General features: G+C 43.5%; 1 protein-coding gene across 1 annotated transcript in view; it reads left to right on the plus strand.

Annotated features, from left to right (window-relative positions):
• The window catches only part of TNFRSF19 (TNF receptor superfamily member 19), a 178102-nt gene that overhangs the window by 42865 nt on the left and 116460 nt on the right, over window positions 1–18777 (plus strand). The window contains exon 3 of the mRNA XM_085621595.1: window positions 1163–1273. Within this exon, the coding sequence (XP_085477721.1) occupies window positions 1163–1273 (111 nt within the window). The remainder of the gene's footprint in view (window positions 1–1162; window positions 1274–18777) is intronic.

The following is an 18777-nucleotide window of genomic DNA, read 5'->3' on the forward strand; positions in this document are numbered from 1 at the left end:
CAGAAGAATCAAGCTACTTCTGGCTGATGAGCCATTATCAGGAAGAATCCAGTCCTGGGTTGCCAGTATTCTGGTTCAGGGAGGACCTGGTCTGGCAGTTCAGGCTGGGCTGTTCCCATTGGAGAAGGGTCAAGACTGGGTTACATATGGCTGTGTCCAAACTCAAGTGGCATGGTGGGAAAAAAACAATGGATTGGGAACGGCCCAAGCGAATCCCAGTGGTTGAAATTAATTCAAGCATTCCATCCATCCATCCCTTATTGTTGTTGAGGCCTTAAGTGGGATTGGTATTCCCACATGTGTCTCCTGCTCACTGTGTCATTGGAACCAAGCTACTTCTGGCTGATCAGCCTTTATCAGGAAGCATCCAGTTCTGGGTTGCTTGTATTCCGGTGCAGGGAGGACCTGGCCCGGCAGTTCGGGCTGGACTGTTCCCATTGGAGCATGGTCAAGACTGGTTTACATATGGCTGGGTCCAAACTTAAGTGGTATGGTGGACAAAAAACGATGGATTGGGAACTGCCCGAGCGATTCCCAGTGGTTGAAATTAATTCAAGCATTCCATCCATCATCACCTTGTTGTTGTTGGAGTTTATTAGCCAGAAGCATAAATAACATCAACTAAGATCTGAAATATATGAGACACTTAAAAAAAATATTTCTTCTTAAACCATTAAAGGCATTTATGTATTACAGTGAAAGACTTTCCTACTCAGTAAGACACTTCTGTCGCTATAGAGCACATTACCGACTTTATGCACTGTTGGGCACTCTTGTTTCATTTCTATGACAATAATAAAAGCAACTCATTAAACGTTTTTGTAAACTGAGGCAGTATTCGTCAGTCGTACCTTCTCTGCCAGCCTGCTTCTCAACCTTGGCTTCGAGTGGCGGGCAGGTGGGCCTGTTGCTTGGTGGGAAGTACTGGGAGCTATAGCTTTTAAGAGCTCACTTGCTCGGATAGAAGGATAGGGCTCAGCGTTCCTCGCTTTCTGATTGTGGCCACCTGACACATGGTTTTCTCTATTTCATGGTAGAGACATTTGTAGGCCAGCTACCTCTTACTGTAACAGAGAGCATTTTTAATTGTAAATTATACTGTTGGGAGGTTCTTCGCAGACCCGCAAGTCTAACTACCTTTTTCGGGTTTTTTCCCCTTTAGTCATGTACAGTAAATTGCGAGACTGGAGACTGCAGGGAACAAGAGTTTATGGATCATTCTGGGAAGTGTATCCCCTGCAAACAGTGTGGACCAGGCGAGGAGTTGTCTAAGGTACGGTACATTCTAGTTTCTTTCCTTTCTATTGCTAGGCTTTGTCAGTAAACTCTTAACTCACTGTTTATATATTTTGGTTTTGCTCTTGTGTGACAAGTTATACCCATAAATTATAAACTGGGCTGTGTGGGCAAGCAGTTCTGCCCAGAAGTAAACATTCTCCTCATAGGTTCACAAAATGTTTACCTCAAATGTGTCTGGCATGGGAAGCCTACCAGAAGACCTACTATACGATTGTGTTATCGGTGAACCTTGGTCCTGGTATGACTGTGCAGCAAAATTCTGCATTGTGAAATATGCCAGCTAGGCAGATAAACTCAAGATGGACTGAGATGAAATCCATCTTGTTGTGGTTGCAGGTTCCTTCAAAAGAAGAGGTATAACTTGCCAATTTTTGACCCTACCCAGCTTGGCCGATTAATTCTTAACTTGTATAGGTTGTGTGTCTGTAGAAATGACATGTTATCACTGCATGGATCCACACTGTCCCTTGGGTCTGCCAGCGTGCATTTGTGTGCTGGACATCGGCGTGTGTCTTCCATGCTGTCCACCTCCTAGAGCTGGGTCAGAGCCCCTTTGTCATTTTCAACCACAGAGGCCCAGGTTTACTCCAGAACGGCAGCTGTTGTATGCCTCATGAAACCTTTGGGAATATTAGTAAATCTTTCTGGAAAACAATCCTATACCCTGAAAGTTGTTTTAAAATGAGGTATCTATTTAAATTTGTAGAATGTTAAAAATATTTTTATCCTCAGGAAAATCTTACCAGTTTATTTATTGTATGCAGGGAATTACTTTAATGGAAAAGAATAACCCTACATTTTTCTGCAGTTATTGCAGAGAACTAATATTGGAAAACCAGACCTAGTTATTTTTCAGGTACTTATAGTTCTCCCTATGAGTGGTCCTCTCTCCAGATTCACACTTTAAAAACAGCCGTCTAGCTCTGCATTTACGGGGATAGATCTCCAGGTATGATGGGCTCCAGAATCTCGGCGCAAGTTGATTTCTTTCTGAAGGCAGGAACCTACCTCAAGCACGTGCACACTGTTGGCCTAATTTCGGTGGCAGAAGAACGATGATCACACAATTTGATAAAACCACGTTTCGCTGGACTGTATAAATAGCAAGTAAGACAATAAAGTGTCTCCCAAGTTTAAAGGATGTCTAGAGCAAATCAACCCAAGAAAAGCAGGGTTAGAAGATTCTGCTGCACCAGTGTAAACTGAGAAAGATCAGGGTTGGCAGTAGTGTGGTATGGCATGAGCATCTTGCTGGGAATGTCTTTACCTTGCAACAGGGCACGGATCTATCTAATACGTTTTTGGTAGGACTCCAGAATCTTATTTCCTGGGAGTTGCATTGAGGGGTGTGACCAGCTTGAGCTCTCCTCTTGGTAGAAAGTAATAGTACACCTCCATATCTTGCTCTGTTAATGTTTACTCCTAACAAGCCATTTAAAACTGTAATCTGTCTGTTTATATGGTGACCATCAATAGCACAGCCCATTTTGCAGCAACTGCACACGAATCAATGCTTTAATGAATGGGTTGACAGATAATGAGTAATGACTTTATTCTGTGATTTAGTGAGTCGAACCACTTCAATGAACATACTGCAGCCTACATTGAACCCTGCATTTACACCTTTCCGCTTTGCTATGCCCGCATGCCTTACATACCATGTACAATCCAGTCTCTAATCATTTCAACCGAGAGCTTGCTTGATCTGCAAAATATGATTTGGTACAAAGCCATTATTATAAATTCCAGGTAGATTTGCACAGTGTCCATTTCATTTTTTTAAACATCTATATATATGGACAAAATGTGTATTATTGATCATTTCTGTACCAAATAACATAGTTTAAAACCAAGTAGTGGAAGGATGTTGCTTGTCTCTAGTTCAGTATGGAGTCCACCCGTGTCTCTGCATCTCCCATGGTTTATGCGCTCAAGTGCGTTTAAGATTCTCACTGTTTACACCCCGATACACACTTCTCTCATGCCTTTTGTCTTGAACTGCATGTCTGGGTAGTGTAATAGTCTTGGATTCCTAGGCATGGTAATGAACATCGATCACATCAGGCTCCAGTGAGGTGCTGCCAAGGGTGTAGCGCAGGGTTCTCCAAAGTCGGTCTCGAAAGGCCAGATCCATGCCAGATTTTGAGGATATCCCCATTTAGATCAATGTAGTTATCTTAAAAACCTGCCATAGATCCGGCCTTCCAGGACTGACTTTGGAGAACCCTGGTCTAGACCAAGGGTGAGGAGTGGAAATACAGAAAGAGAACAGTGCTCTCACCTTGTTACCTTTTTATTCTACTATTTAATTTGATGATTTTCAGTCCACGCGTGGATGCCAGTGCCTTCATGACCTCCGCCAGACAGGGGGATGGCACACAGCAAAACAGGGGAAGCAGCAGCTTTTACCCCTGGTTTCCCCTCATTGACACCCGCAATCACACTAATCCTAAACATAGTTTCAAAGTGCGGACCGCCGCAAGGGACAGCTCGACAGGGCAGCTCAGGAGTCGATTTCTAATTCCATCGAAACAAGAGATGCTGGCTGGCCGCGCTTGTCAGAAAATAGCAGCGACAAACTGACAAAAATAGACCTAGAGGGGCTAAGGTAGAGGAATGGAGGAGATGTAAACAGGGATTGAAAGACTGAAAACAAACACCAGGGGACTCGCGGAATGGAGACCTGTGGCCAAGAGGAGAAATAGTGCCCGGTGTCACCGGGGAAATCCGACGGCAGTGAACGGGGTGGGGTGGGGTGGGCGATGAGGGGTGATGGTGTGGGGGGAACTCTTCCAGCAGCTGCCTGCTTTTTAGGTCTCGCCTGACCCAGCGCATGCGCTGGTCTGGCGAGACTTATTGAGAGGGCTCCAAAAAGTGCTACCAAGCCAGCCTAGTGCTACAGTGCATGTGCGCGGGCGCACGCGCCGCGCGTTACCACAATTACTTTCACTTTCGCGGCTGCTTTGATGTTTGATCGTGATCCCGATCGCGATCACATTAACTTTCGCGGCCCCACGGCCGCTTTGCATAGCCAATAGGTCTCGCTTTTGGGACCTTATAAGTATTTAGTTATGCAACTGTTGCATGGCTAAACACTTTTAAGGTCCCAAAGGCGAGACCTATTGGCTATGCCAATGCTTGTTTTCAGAGCTTTCTGCATTCATCGAGCTTGTCCAAATTGACTGTCAATTTTCAGTGTATGAATTTGTCTGTATCATATTCTAGAAAAAATAATTCTGCAAAGCCCTTCTGGTTGTAAGTGAGTTATGCCTTCCGATCCTTTCATGGATGTTGTGTGTGACTGACGTGCTGGGAAGAGGTTGCATAGAGTTGGCAGTCTCCCCAGCCCACGCCTCCTCCTTCGTCACAGACTCTACTGCCCCAGCTGCCAGTGGAACCCTGGCTCGGTTAACATTGGCCTGAAACACTAGGAAATAAGGACTATTTCACGGTTCAGTTAATTGATGTTATCCTGTACCTGGCATCATTCGTTATTGGAAACAGACTGAACCAGATAAAACCTGTGCAAACAGATTCATGCTTTGAAGGAGCCGTGACATTTTCACATTTAGAGGGGATAATGTTAGGAAATAGTCAAGAAATGTGAGAGAATGTGGTTATTTTGTGTTACTTTGTATTTGTGCAGCAGGATTCTGTTTGCTATGGCCTCATTGTGGTGTAGTCTTTCTCATGTTGTGTTTCTGCTGGGGTGTTGACATTGAGGCAGAGGACAATTTATTTTGATAGGACAGTGAGTCTGTTTGTATTTCAGTGCCTGTGCATTCCAGGGTCCATTTAGCTACTGTTTGTGTCTTCTGTACAGTTTGTATCTTGGAATGTCTGTGTGTTCCTTTGTGTCGTCCATTGTCTGTCTCTCCTAGAGTCTCTGTCGTCTAGCTGTCATCTATCATTTCTTTATTATTTACCATTTATCCACTTTCAGCTGTTGACTTGTATCTCGGAAAGAGAGCTCATGGCTTATCCTGGACGGTCTTTAATTGCTCACAACCACAAAAAGCATCTCACTTTATCATCCCACTAACTATTTCACACACTTCATCAACTAAGAAATGGGCTCTCACCCGCCAAGATTCATCATCAGCTTTGGTAAAGATGGCTTCCGTCTGTCTGCCTTCTCCTGCAGCCAGAACTGACCCATCACCCTAGTATCAGACACGTCGCCTAACTGACCGATGACTCCGCCAACGAATCCTTGCTGCAATCATGAACCCATTGTATTTGTTGAATGTTGTGTAAATTCAACAAAGGGCGGCCAACTGGTCACTACGTGTCGTGCTTGAATTCAACTAACCAATGCGCATAAGGGACATTTTAGGGGTCGAGGGATGTACTTGTCTTTCCCAAGTGTCTTGTTTTTTTAGATACTCAGCGGCATCCAAACAAGTGCTTGGAAGAGAGTTGCCCAATGCAAAGGCAATCTCTAGGAACTGTTGTTAGGACATTGTGACCTAAATATAGATAATCTCCTATTTGACCTTTATCCATACTTTCATTTTGATGTCTCGTGGCCTAACCCACTTACAGTTTCCAGCGGATTGGCTTCCGCATGAGCACAGCATTGTGGGTGTACATTTCATCTCAATTGCAGCCTGTCGCTGTGGACAGCCAGATCGTTGTCAAATGTATGTCACAATGCCCGGCGTCAGAGTGAAAGCTGAAATGTAATACGTGACCCTTGCCCCCTAACCTGTCGTTCCTTTCAAGTCACCCCTACGTGACAGGGTGAAGCAGCAGCCGTCAGCACGTCAACGCCGAAAGCTAGGACAGGTCATCCCCCAGTGGAAAGGTGACAGCTTGCACCTGCACTTCACACTGCCTTAGCAATCCACGCAATTGTCCACACGTGGCCGTGCTCCACAACAACAAACACATGGCAGGGTTCCTCGCAGTGTCTGTCAGTCTGGTTTATAATGTGTTAGTTGGATTGGACTATGTCCTTAGACTCACAAGAACCCAGTGATAGTACGTGTGGTATTCCTCTAGTTTGCAAAGATGGCTTTGTAAGTTAAATGCTCATTGCTGACATCTGCTGTGATTTGCAGATCACAAGTTCCAATCCCCACATTGTCAAATCAGCTTTCCATATTTCAATTGCCAGAAGATTGAGCGCTAGAAAACGATGTAAATTTACTCAGAGTGCATAGAAACGATACTGCGGTATGCAGCGCTATGTTTTTTTAGAACCACCAATACGCCTATTACTGGCCAGAAGTGAGATCACAATTGCCGCGCTATAAGTTGATAGATCAATTTATGTCAGCCTCGTCTGCTTCCAAGCTGCAGATTGTACAGTTGCATATCCGGGCCGAAGCGGGACAGGCCCAGCGGCAGCTCCGCGGCCAGAGGAGGGTGGCCGAGGCTGGAACACTTCCAACAATTGTTAAGCAGAAACCCTTGCCAGAGCTGCTGTGTCTTTATTTACTCTTGCAACAGATGCTCGAGGCACTGTTACGCGGAAAGAAAGACATGAACACTTTGCACATGAATCCTTTTAAGGTCATAAAGAAAATAGTGTGAACAGCCGTAAGGTTCGAACTCAAGCTCGTTCGTCTCTGTCCTTCCAATCATGAACATTTTTCGTTACAGTTCTGAACTAAAAATATATACGTGCCTACTCTTCCTTTACTGCTCATTTTTAAGAATAATCAGATTATTTTACTTACTCTGTTTAAAGTGTATTTTCTACTGAATTTTAAAACGGTATAACTCCCGAAGCTGTTTCCAATGTCCTTTATTGGAGCTCTCAAATAGTGACTTGTGCGTTTTACTATCGGGCCGGACAGTCCGCCGGGCATTTCCCCGGTGGGCTTGAGCCCTTGGAGGCCGGTTTTGAGAGCCCGGGACTGCTGCTGCCTCTGTCACTTTCCCCGGTCCCTGAGGCTAACTGCAGCAGACACGGGGAGGGAGGGTTCAAGAGAGAGGGACGGGAAGGTAGAGAAAGCAACCAGAGAGGGAGAAGAGAGAGCGAGAGAGTGAGAGAGTGTGATATAGCATGAGGACACGATGGGAGCGGGTCTGGTTTGAGCTGTAGCATAGGCGGGGCCACAGGGGCGGTTGCCCTAGGCGCAAAATTCTAAGGGGCGCAAAATGTAAAACATTTCTTAAAATGTAATCGATGTGCTTGGGGTCTCAATCCTGGACTGGTAGAAGGGACTCAGGAAGTGCTAACGGTCGGCCCTGGGCGCTGGCAACCCACGCTACGCTGCTGGAGTTGAGCATCTTTGCTTGACCTTCAGAAGACTCCTCAAGACCTGGCTCTTTGAACAGTAGCAGCCTGCCCCCCCAGCGCCTTGAGACCCTCGCGGGTATGTAGTGCGCTTTACAAATACCATGATTGATTGATTGTGTTGCTTTTGTTTCCCCCTGTGTACTTTTCAGCCAATGTTCGTGCTGCAGTGAGTAAGATCCCATTTGGAAGGTGCGACCCTCACGTAAGGTTTCTGCCGGACGTCTGCCTAGATTGTCAGCGGAGAGACCCTGCCCAGCGCGTTGTCTGGTCCAGTGCATTTCAGTGTCGAGTTTAGACTCCCCGAGGAGCGCGGGGCGATGGGTTTGATGTGCACTTGGAATGTTTCCCAGAAGTGACGATCTCCCACATGACTGCTCGAAACGGCAACAGTCAAGTGTTGATTTTACTTCCTGTGTGAACACCTGCAAATGTTAAACTTCTCAAAGGTGAAATGGAAGAATGTGAAAAATGTAGCGTGTTCAATTCAGAGCAAACACTCCTTTAAAGTAGAGTCTCTGGCGAAAGCCTGATAGTTCCCTCTCGGATACCTGCTAAAGTTCTTGGCAGAATGTCATTTCATGCTGCCCAGGCGCAAGCATCTCAGATCTAAGACAAATTCTGACTGGCGCCTCGGCGCACTCTTTGAAATTCGTATTGCTTGTTTGCTTTACCACCTCATTGACTGTGGGCAGATTCACAGTGATCCCCCTCTGTGACCAGCAGAGATTGCCAACCTTCTGCGGATTCACACATCTGTCCAGGAGTATGCATGTCAACCACAACAAATTGTACATTTCCAAGCCAGGAGGCTGACAATTGCAGGACCAAATATTATGGAACTGTGCAGTAGTATTTTTTTCCTTCGCTTGTAGAAACCGATTCACTTTCCCTCCATGACATATTCACTTTCCCTCCATGAAATATTTTTTGCTACATGCTTCCATTTGCATACTGGCAACCACTGTTAATCTTGCATCATACCGCTTTCTCTATCTGGGTACCCCTTTTGGGCGGGTCTGGGATGGATTGCGTACGCTCTTCTATCCGCGAAACTCACCTTTGCCTTTCTTTTGTATGGGTGGACATGCAAGGGATTCAGCGTGGGAATAGAAATGGAAAATCTTTGAATGCCTACAAACTTTTGAGTCTTCCAGGCTGTTCCAGGCGTTATGCACAGACACTCAGGGTTCCCACTTCTCATCCTACGATGGCTCCCATAAAAGCAAGCATAGAAGCTGATATTACTCACTAGCGTGTAGGATTTGCGGTGAGAAAAGTTGCAGTCCTGAGTTTAAGTAAAGCCTAAACTGAGTGAGCAAACATGCTTGGGGAACCTGGCTATTTGTCATCAGCTTTTCCCCCCTCCCAGCTCCAGTTTGAAGAACACCAAACAATGTGTTTTCTTGAGCACATGATCATTCCTAATGCACTCCCTGATGCTCAGAGTATTCTTTAGCCTCATCCTTCCTACTCTTTGGTACCCACTCCTTTTAATTCATCCTGTGGACTGAAAATGCACTGGTTGACAATGCTCTGACCCTCTTAAATGTATCTACAGCTGCCTCCATTGTACCTGTGAAGACCTTTACACTACTTTCGACTCGTGCCATTTACAATGGTGCCTTTCTATTTTTTTTAGTTTCACCAGATTTTGGCTTATAAGATGCCGTGTACTGTGTGTGCGCACTTTGTGGCAATGTGATGTTTCCTCTTGATCCTAAAGGACAGAGCTGTTTGAAAAGAATCGACAACATCAAAGCGATGACCTGTTTTCGCCAAGTGGCTCTTAAAATCCATGATATCTTTAGGAAGAGAGCAACAGTTGAATTACAGTTGTTATCAATTCACTGTCTCCTACTTATTGAAATGTAAGTGTTGCCTTGATGCTGTCTGTTAGAAAATGTAAAGTCCACAAAAGGCAAAAGTGACCTTCAAAGCATAGCCAAGGACAAAAAGACAGAAGTCACAGACCAGTGCTTTTCTGCAACTGGTGATCAATAACAAGGAACCGCCAGGCCTCCGGTGATCAATAACAAGGAACCGCCAGGCCTCTGGTGATCAATAACAAGGGACCGCCAGGCCTCTGTTCTTTCTATGAATCATTGCGAGTCAACTTTCCTTTGAATGCCTTTGCCGAACAATAAATGATTTCCTGTTTCTCCACCCTTTGGTTGAAGTAGGACAACTTGCTGTGATTGTCTTTGAAAGTGTTTCTCCTCAGGTGTTTATGTGCACTTCTGTGATGTAGTGCTGTCTATTGTTACAGAGAGGTCCCCACATGTTTTAGAATCTGCAGTTTGTGTAGAATGTCAAGTTCCAGAAAAGCACATGAGGTAGTTTGCAATGTGACTATGAAACAGTACACTACGAGGAATATGGTACAGCAGCATATATGCAACTGCAGCATATTATGGCTTGATATGTAAATAATTGCATAGGAATGTTCCATTCTACTATTAAACAGTGCTGATTGTACAGGGTGGGAGAAGGCCAGATGAGGAAGTAAGGGAATGAGGTACGTATGGGCACCTGGGGGCTACTAAGAGGTTTATTGTTAGGAGCAGAGTCCTAATGCTGCACCCATTACAGCCCCGACAGAGTTATCAGACATTATTGGAATAGTGTATTGATTGGGACCACTGAATATTTTTTTTTTTGAAGATTCAAGGCTGTAGAATCTCATATTATAAAACATTTATCAATATGAAGTACACATCAAAACAAAGTCCAAAGAATATTTTAGGAGGGTGGGGAGAATTCAGGTATTTATCTCAAACCTCTTTTAAAAATGCATCTCTGTCTCCCACAGCAAAGGTGACTCTTCATAGTTGTTAAACGTCTTAGTTAATTTATCCTTTCGTCAATTTTAGGAAACCCTCTACTTTGCCACTGCTGTAAGACAATCTCCGTTACCTCATGGTGTTTTGTGTCCACAAGCCTACGCCATACTAGTAGGTTATCCCAGCTTTCAAGGTATCTTTAAAAAGAAGTAATGTTGGGCAACATTTAAACTCCTGCCCACTTGGCAGGTGTATTCTGTCCAGTATCTCAGGCGTAGACTAGCAATTGTGTTGTAGTGTATTAGCACAGGGCAGGTGCGCAACGCCCATAGGGCTCAAAGGGCTTCAGTCCCCCACGTCATGTGTGTCAGCCCGGGCTGAGACAGTTTCCTGGGCACACACAGTCAGTTTTTGAGATGCTGTAGGCTGGCTGGTCTGGCGTCCGTCTTATTGCAGCCTCACCCGAGTACTTTACAGGTCTTCAAAAGACCATTTACTTGTTAACGAGTCTTTGCAGTTTTTGCACCCCTTCCTAGAGCCCCTGTATCTCTACTCTGCCTATTGCTGAAAGAATTACCCCCTCCCCGATATTTTTATTAGTCCCCCCCCCCCTCAAAATTTGGCTCTAGTTGCGCCTCTGGCACAGGGTATAGGACCCTACCTCTGCTGGAAACGTCTGGTGTATTTCACGTTCCACCAGCTCTAATTATTTCATTTTCTGTTGGTGCCACAGTTTCTATTGGGGCAGTCTCTTTCCTTAGGATGGAAGTGAGACATCTTTCCATTCTTGTTCAAGATATCGTGTCCTCTTACTTCAGTTCTGACACCCCGGGTGTGGTGGAGGCTTCCTCTCCATTGATACTGTAGCACTTGCAGCTGAGGAGTTTGGTAGTGTTTTACGTGTGCTTTTGGTTTTTATTTTGGCATCACTAAAGCATCCATGACAGTACCATTGAGTCTAGCAAGTTATTAGACGTTGTACGGGACCTGTCTACCTTGGCATCTGTGAAGTCAATGCCGACCATTGTAGTAGCCTACACCAAAGAGGGTTTTATTGCAGAGGTGTGAGTTGAGCTTTGTTAGCAGCAGTGATATGAAAGGCAACAAGTTTGAATGGCAGCATGGCAAACCCCGCCTTTCATTCTTCCGAAGTTGATAAATTGAGTACCATTAAATTGGGTATTAGTGACGCCAGTTATTTATCATGCCTAGAAACAGCAGAAGTGTTTTACGAAGCAGCAAGTAAAAAAACATATTGTTATAAAAAAAAACTTGTTTCATATTTAATGGCAATTTATTTTCCTCAGAGCAAGGGTACAATATCAAAAAGTCAGATATCTATGTGTATGCTGAAAGTCCAAGTTGTCAGTGAGATTACATACCTTTAGGCACACTGACAGCGACTGCCAATAAAACAAGCAAATACCCTACTATTAACGGATTGGTGACACGTAACTCAATTCTGCAAGGCTTAATTAAGCGTGTAAAAACAAGCCTCAGTGCAGTCTGACGCGAGTAGACGGAAATCACGTGACACATTCTGTAGTAAAATGAATTTGGCTATGAATGGACGTGTTAAAGGGACATTTTTAGCATTCCTACCTCTGTCCAAATCTTCGCTTTGTAGAAGTGTATTGTTTTTACAGGTTTTGCTCTAGTAGGGCAAAATATTGCTTGGTATGTAAAAGTACCAGGGCATTTTAAGTCTGGTAACCTGGGATAAAGTGATTATGTTACTACATTATTTAGAAAGAGCTGCTTTTAGTTGAATGCCTTCTTTATTTATTTATTTATTCTATATTCCTGTTGCGTGTAAATCATGACTTCTAAAGCACCAGAGCGCTCTGTACACCATTCGAATTAACAAACCACAGCACTTGTTAACAATACTTACATGATGAGCAATAACTCGTCTGAAACATTTGAGCTTAGTTTGAGACGGAAACGACACTACATGAACTACATAAAAATATACTGAAAATATAGCACAGCTAAGGCAGCATAGGTGCAAAATGTTACACTGCGCTATAGCTGACACGTGTGATTCTTAAAAGACACAAACTTAGATTGGAACTCTCATGTATGTATTCCGGTTATAAAAGGAATCCCTTATGCCCAGGTTTTTATAAAGAGCCTGTACTAAGGAATAGTAATGACTTCCACAAGGTACCACTCCTTGAAAGGAAGGAGGATTGTCACGCTCTCTGGGGTAATTACATAGTTTTCCTCTCCCTTTAAGCTCTTTTCTCTATCTCCCCCAAAAAAGTTCTTAGGGGTGGAGCTCAACCCAATGCAGTTTAGTGCTGCGTATGCATTTTAAAATAGAAAATAATTCGATACTGCCATTTGCTTAGCGTTGCATTGTGCAAGCGCCTGCACAAACGTTGTAACTTAAGGGCCTTAGCCTCTGATTAACTGTAGGTATTATAAACTTTGTCTGCTGTGCATACATTTATACACGGCTTATTCTATTCTTTCTTTTTGCTATTTGTCTTGTAATGCATTATTTCTGCAATTAATTTTCACATTTTTAGGTCTGGCCTAGAAACAGTTTTAGCCATTTGTCAGCCTCATGTTTTCACAAAAATGCCTTAACAAAAATATAATCAGTACACAAAAGAGGGAAAGCCTCACAGCTGATGAACTCCTAATGTTTTAAGAGGCCAAATTAACTGGTCTAAATATATATCAAAGTGGAAAGGGAATTAAACCCACGTTTGTAAGCGGAGCTCTTACTAAAACTTTTTAACTTGCACTTCGGTTTTAGTAAGTGCTCCGCTTACAAACCGTGTTGAGCCCATCCCACTCACACTATGCAGTGGGTGAGGATCCAGTGATGAAGCATGCCACTGGTGGTACTAGTGGGTGAGGATCCTGCTAATACATCCATGTGATGCACGGGTCACACCGATTCACCTTTTTGCAGATCCCTTTCCACTTTGATATATAGTGACACCAGTTAATTTGACCTCTTAAAAGGTTATAAGTTCATCAGTTGTGAGGCTTTCCCTCTTTTGTGTACCGATTACGGCGTTTAAGGGAGGCTGAGGGTTGCCCCAATTAAGCTTCTTACCTCCCCTTGTTTTTCAACATAATAAAAATATATACATATACTTACGTACAGAGTCTGTCAGTGAGCCCACTTCATTCATTGGTCTGACGAGATGTCATTCAGTTTTTTGCTTCTGCCCATCATAGCATACACTGAGGGGCAATGGGTGACCGTATGTCATCCATTGACTGTCATGCACTGTGAGTGACGGCATATTGCCTGATCATATGCACAGAGCCGCCTGAAAAGGAGTGAACTTCAGTTCCAGGTATAGTGTTCATGGCCCGCATATTTTTGGCAGTGTTTTTTTTTTTTTTTTTTACATATTGTATATCTTTGCAAACAAATGAATGCTTTCCAAGAATAACCCAGACCTTTTGGCTTTGTCAGTGCTTGTTTATTTTGTGTTTTGGGCTGCAAGAATCCACCACATGCCTTGCACCTTTAGTCCTAGTTGTCTTTCTTTGAGAGATGGCAGAATGAATATCTGCATGTCTTGTACCCAACAGAGCACGTTCCCCTGTTGATCATGTATTTAAGCCGTAGATGTTACATGTAGTTCCTTTAATTATTTCATGGGTTCAGCAATGCACTAACCTGGGTGGGCATTTGAGTGCATATGAAAATGTGTCCAACCTGGGCATTGTATCTTTCAATTGTGCAACTCTTGCACACCCACAGTGGTACAATAATATTGTGTTTCCAATGGGAAACGATAGTGCAATCTAAGTCATTTGACTTTTTTCTAGTTTCCTTCTCCAGTGCTCCTCCAGCATGTACCAATGACATGGTTTCTTGCGTTTTGATGTCTCTCTGCCCACGCCGGTCCATGTTTCTTCTGCTAGGCACATTAGCTCTGGAACCTTCACCAGACTTGAAGCGCGTAGTTGTCGCCCTTGTAGTGTAGGGCAACACTTATGGGGAATTCCAGAGGTAGCAAATCATCTGTTATTGAAGTTTCACTGTCATCCTTCACAGGCTCCAACTTCTTTAATAGTTCCAGGACTTATTCAGTAGCAACATATGAAACGAACCCACATGCTAATCAGCCATAGGGGATACTTCGTGAACTAGCCCCATTCTCTGGGACCGGAATTTGCTGGTCATTGCTTTCCTTGGTTGCCTTAATTGACTTTGCCAATGAATTGTGTTTTACATTAGGCAAAAAACTGTCTTGGCCATTTTTCTGTAGGCTATTTTAAAAATGTACTGTTAACTTATAAAAACAACAGCTCGCTTCTCTGCTATTGAGCGAGTCTGAGATAACCTTAAACCGTGGTATTTACTTCGACAAGTGGTATATGATCCCTCAGAAAAGATGGAATCAAGTGCTGTCACCCAGAAATGTGACACGATGAAGATGCGAATGAGTTTGCACCTTGGGTGATATAAATATATGTCTTGACTGGTGCCCTGGAGCAAGGGCGTACTGTACACAGGTCCCGGCATCCTCTTGCGTTCCAGCCTGAGGCCTTTGTGTGTCAGTGAGTCAGCCAGCATCGGTTACATTTCACACGGGTCCCCATCGCTTTGTTTTACGCCTCTGCCTGTCTGCCATGATCTCTTCTGCTATCGAATTTCGATACCACAGACGCTGTTTGGGAGATCTGAAGCAGCCAGTATTACAAAACCAAGGCCTGCATGCTGGGCCTCGCTGCACGCAGCACCAGGTATGGGTTAACGAGTGTCTGCAGAGTGCACCCAGCTTGTGATGCATGCTTTAACAGTCTTAAAACAACATCCTAGTGATATTTTAAATATATTATTTTTTGAATAAATATAATTCCTGATTCACAAAAAAAGGTGTAAAATTCCGGGCACAGTTCTGCGATACGGCCGGAATGTACCTTTACACTTTTTTGCCATTTATAAAGCAGGTGTGATGGTACTCCTGGAAAACCTCGCGATTCCAGATCTACTGTTGCATCTGCCAATGGGACTTTCAAAGGCCCCCCTATTACCTCGGTGTATAATTGTACATATATATTTCACGTGGTGGGCAGGGCTGCTGAATAGACAAAACCCTTTTTTTCCTCAGTTCTCCTGTCCAGTTTGCACGCAGTCTGCTACCCTCTGATGCCTTAGGTTTGGGCCTCCTCTGCTCGTTTTCTGCCTCGTTTTCTGTTCGATTTTCTGCTTGTTTTTCCGCCCACTTCTGCTCTCTATTTGTGCCTCTCTTTGCTCGTTCTGCCCGTTATTTTTCCTGTTTCTGCTCCTTTCTGACCTTTATTTTTCCTCTTTCAGCTAGTTTCTGACCTGGCTCTTCGACGGAGCCGTCACAAATACAGCACCCAGATACCCCTAGGCATTACAGTACTGCGCTATGCAAATACTGATTGATGAAAAAAAAGCCCCATGTAGAAAGCTCATCACCTTCACCTAGACTAGAGTAACCCTAGCAAATCTGGGGAGGTTCCTTTCCCCTTCATGTACTCGAAGGTGAATTATTACAGCCCTTGGCTGAAGTAACTTTCTGACCACTTCTGGGGTGGGAAAGTACTGGATCGGAGTTTGTGAATGTCCACAAATATACATGATTGTGGGCGTTCGAAAACCTACGAGTCAAACCATGTCCAGGGGCGTAGTTCAGGGGTGGTGTCTGGGGTATTGCATTCCCCAGTAAATGCATTCTCTAGTAAATTGATGGGTACAGGTGCTTTAATTCGAGTATTGTGCGATCTTTGTCGGATTTCATTTGGGATGTTTGCATACACACACGGAAAAAAACACACAGACTCACCTATCTGTTTTGCAGGTCTTAAAAATTGTTTATTTTACAAAATGATTGAGTTTTAAGTACCCCTAACAATCCACACTACTCTTCCTTTCCACTGCTCCTTAACTCCTAAAGCCCTCCTCATGCCCTGCATCTCATATAATGTATTTTAACCACCGTGATTGTTGGGAAATCTGACCCCGTCCCCAAAATCTACTGAAAGCTGTAAACAAGGTATTTACGGCCATGAAGATACATTTTCATCTGAAAAAACACTTGTGAATTGAGCACAATATGTCTAACATCTCTTTTAAAAAACATTAATTGGAAAGACCAGTGGCGGCTCCTCCACTAAGGCGGAGGGCCGTCGCCCTACTGCTCTTCAGCAGTGTAAAAAAGGAAAAATAAAATGATAATAACATGATTTTATTATCATTTTATTTGTTCCTGCAGTGGCAGCTTTGCAGGAGGGGCGGGGTGGGCTCCTCACACATGAGTAGGGGAGGAGTGGTGGGCATACTGTAAGTGCGCATGAATGATTGGCAGGCAGTCTCCGCCCAGCCAAACAGTCATGCGCACTTTGCATGTTCCCCACCCAGGCTGCATTACAGCTGGGTGGAGAACATGCCTAGCCTCCTACTGCCTGTCTGAGCGAAGAACCACAGAGCTCAGACCAATCACAATGCTGCTTTGCACCATTGTGTTTGGCTATGGGGAGCCTGGGAGCTTCCTGCTTCCTGTTCCGGCCAGGAGAGACGATGGAGGAGAGACACGGTTAAAGGTAAGTGCATATTTTGTTTTCTTACCCCCCCCCCCCCCCCCGCCCTCCCCGATCCACCCCCAATCCCTGTCAGCCGCCGCTGGGAAAGACAATCCTGACTTTAAAAAAAGTTTCTACTTTTAATATGTACAGTGAACCTTTCAGTAGCTGTCGATCATGTGCTGTTCCTTGGAAATTGTGAGATTTGTTGTGTCACTCACTATCGTGTTTTCTCTTTGATGCATTTGGAGTGCAGGGTAAAAACGTATGACTGGCAACCCTCAGTTCTTTCATATGGTTCTGCAAAGACAATTCTTGGTGTTATTTTAAGTCGACAATTAGGATTCTCTTGCTTCTTTTTCGTCAAAATCAAAGGTTGCTGGAACATAGGAGAGCTGTATTAGTTATTGATTTTTCTCTCAGTTTTGCTACTGAAATGACAGCTGAAATACAAGGAGCAGGCAGTATTTCATCAGCATTGTTGTTTTGTGAGCAAGGAAACTTTACTGGCTAGGATCATGTTGGATGGTTGGTATTGTAGTAAGTGATGTATTTTGATAATAGCTTGTTGCAGCATTTAATGCCTTTTTTGTGTGGAATAGAATGGTGATATAAGGGCATTTGAACTGTTTCCAAGGTACGAGTGATAGACTTGTCAATAGGTGGTAGCTGCACTCTGTTATGGTTGGTGTTAATAACTTTTCATGATTGGGATGTATTTCAAGTCAAGTGTATGCTGGCGAAAGTTGATTTACCAATATTTTAATGTAGCCACCCAGTCGGCATTGAAGGTAAAGAGGGTCATATACTGTTTATCACTAGGTAAGTGCATGGGGATTCTTTTTCTGGTTATTCACTTTGTGTGTTGAATTGAATCAGGATCTCGCTCATCCATATGTTATACGGTCACTGAACAAGAGTATATGGGAGAATTGTGCAATTTGATCTTTAAGACTATACCTTTTTCATGATGTCTGACAAAGTCAAAAACATCGCCCTGTGTAAGTAGAGAATGGCAGAAATGACTTGAAGAAAAGAAACATTGTTTTTGATAGCTATAATGAAAGATTTTCTAGGAGCTTGATGTTGCCACTGACATATAAGGAGGTTGCCAAATGTTAAGACTGCCATGGTGTCCCACACTCCTCAGCTGTGAGTAGGCCTGAATCCCAAAGCATTTTAGAAGGGTTTACACTTACTTTACTGATTGTGCTGAAATGAAAACTTTTCTGATACATTTCAATGGGACAACTAAGGAGCTGTGAATAATCAACAAACACACAAATTTAGTGTCCTTAGTGTTAGATCCTTGATAACAACTGTCCTATTGATCTCCAGGAATGATATTCTATATTTTGGAGATGTTGCAATCTACTGACTAAGACAATGAAAAGCGGATCTTTTTTAGCCATTTAAAGAGATAATACTAAACCGTCTCCTCCCCAAATATAAAAAAGTTCTAGTAGCAATCAAGGCACATTGGATATTATGTATACAAAGACATTGTGAGACTTCACATGTATGATAACATATTGTAAGCACATGTTTGTATATATTGTGCATACTTTTGATAATATAGAACGGTACAAAGTAACTGTCCGTGATAGCTTCGCATCTGACTTATCTTTATACAGTTTGGACATGTAATAATGGTGGTTCTAAGAAGTTAAACAATGTTTGTATAGTGATAACATACGAGCAGGTGACAATTAGGGCAAGCTTTTATAGACATAATCAGTTGATCGATCCCTAATTGACATTTTCCACGCTTTAGAAATTGCATTTACCCTGGCATGATAAATTTACAGGGACTACCCTATGCATAATAAATAGTAATGGCTCCAACTCATTCCGCCACCATTCTACTCTTCCTGTCTCTTCTCTCATTCTTCTAGGTTTATTTTTCGATCTTTGTCTTCA

This window comes from Triturus cristatus, chromosome 8 (genome assembly GCF_964204655.1).
Source record: "Triturus cristatus chromosome 8, aTriCri1.1, whole genome shotgun sequence".
Lineage (NCBI taxonomy): Eukaryota > Metazoa > Chordata > Amphibia > Caudata > Salamandridae > Triturus > Triturus cristatus.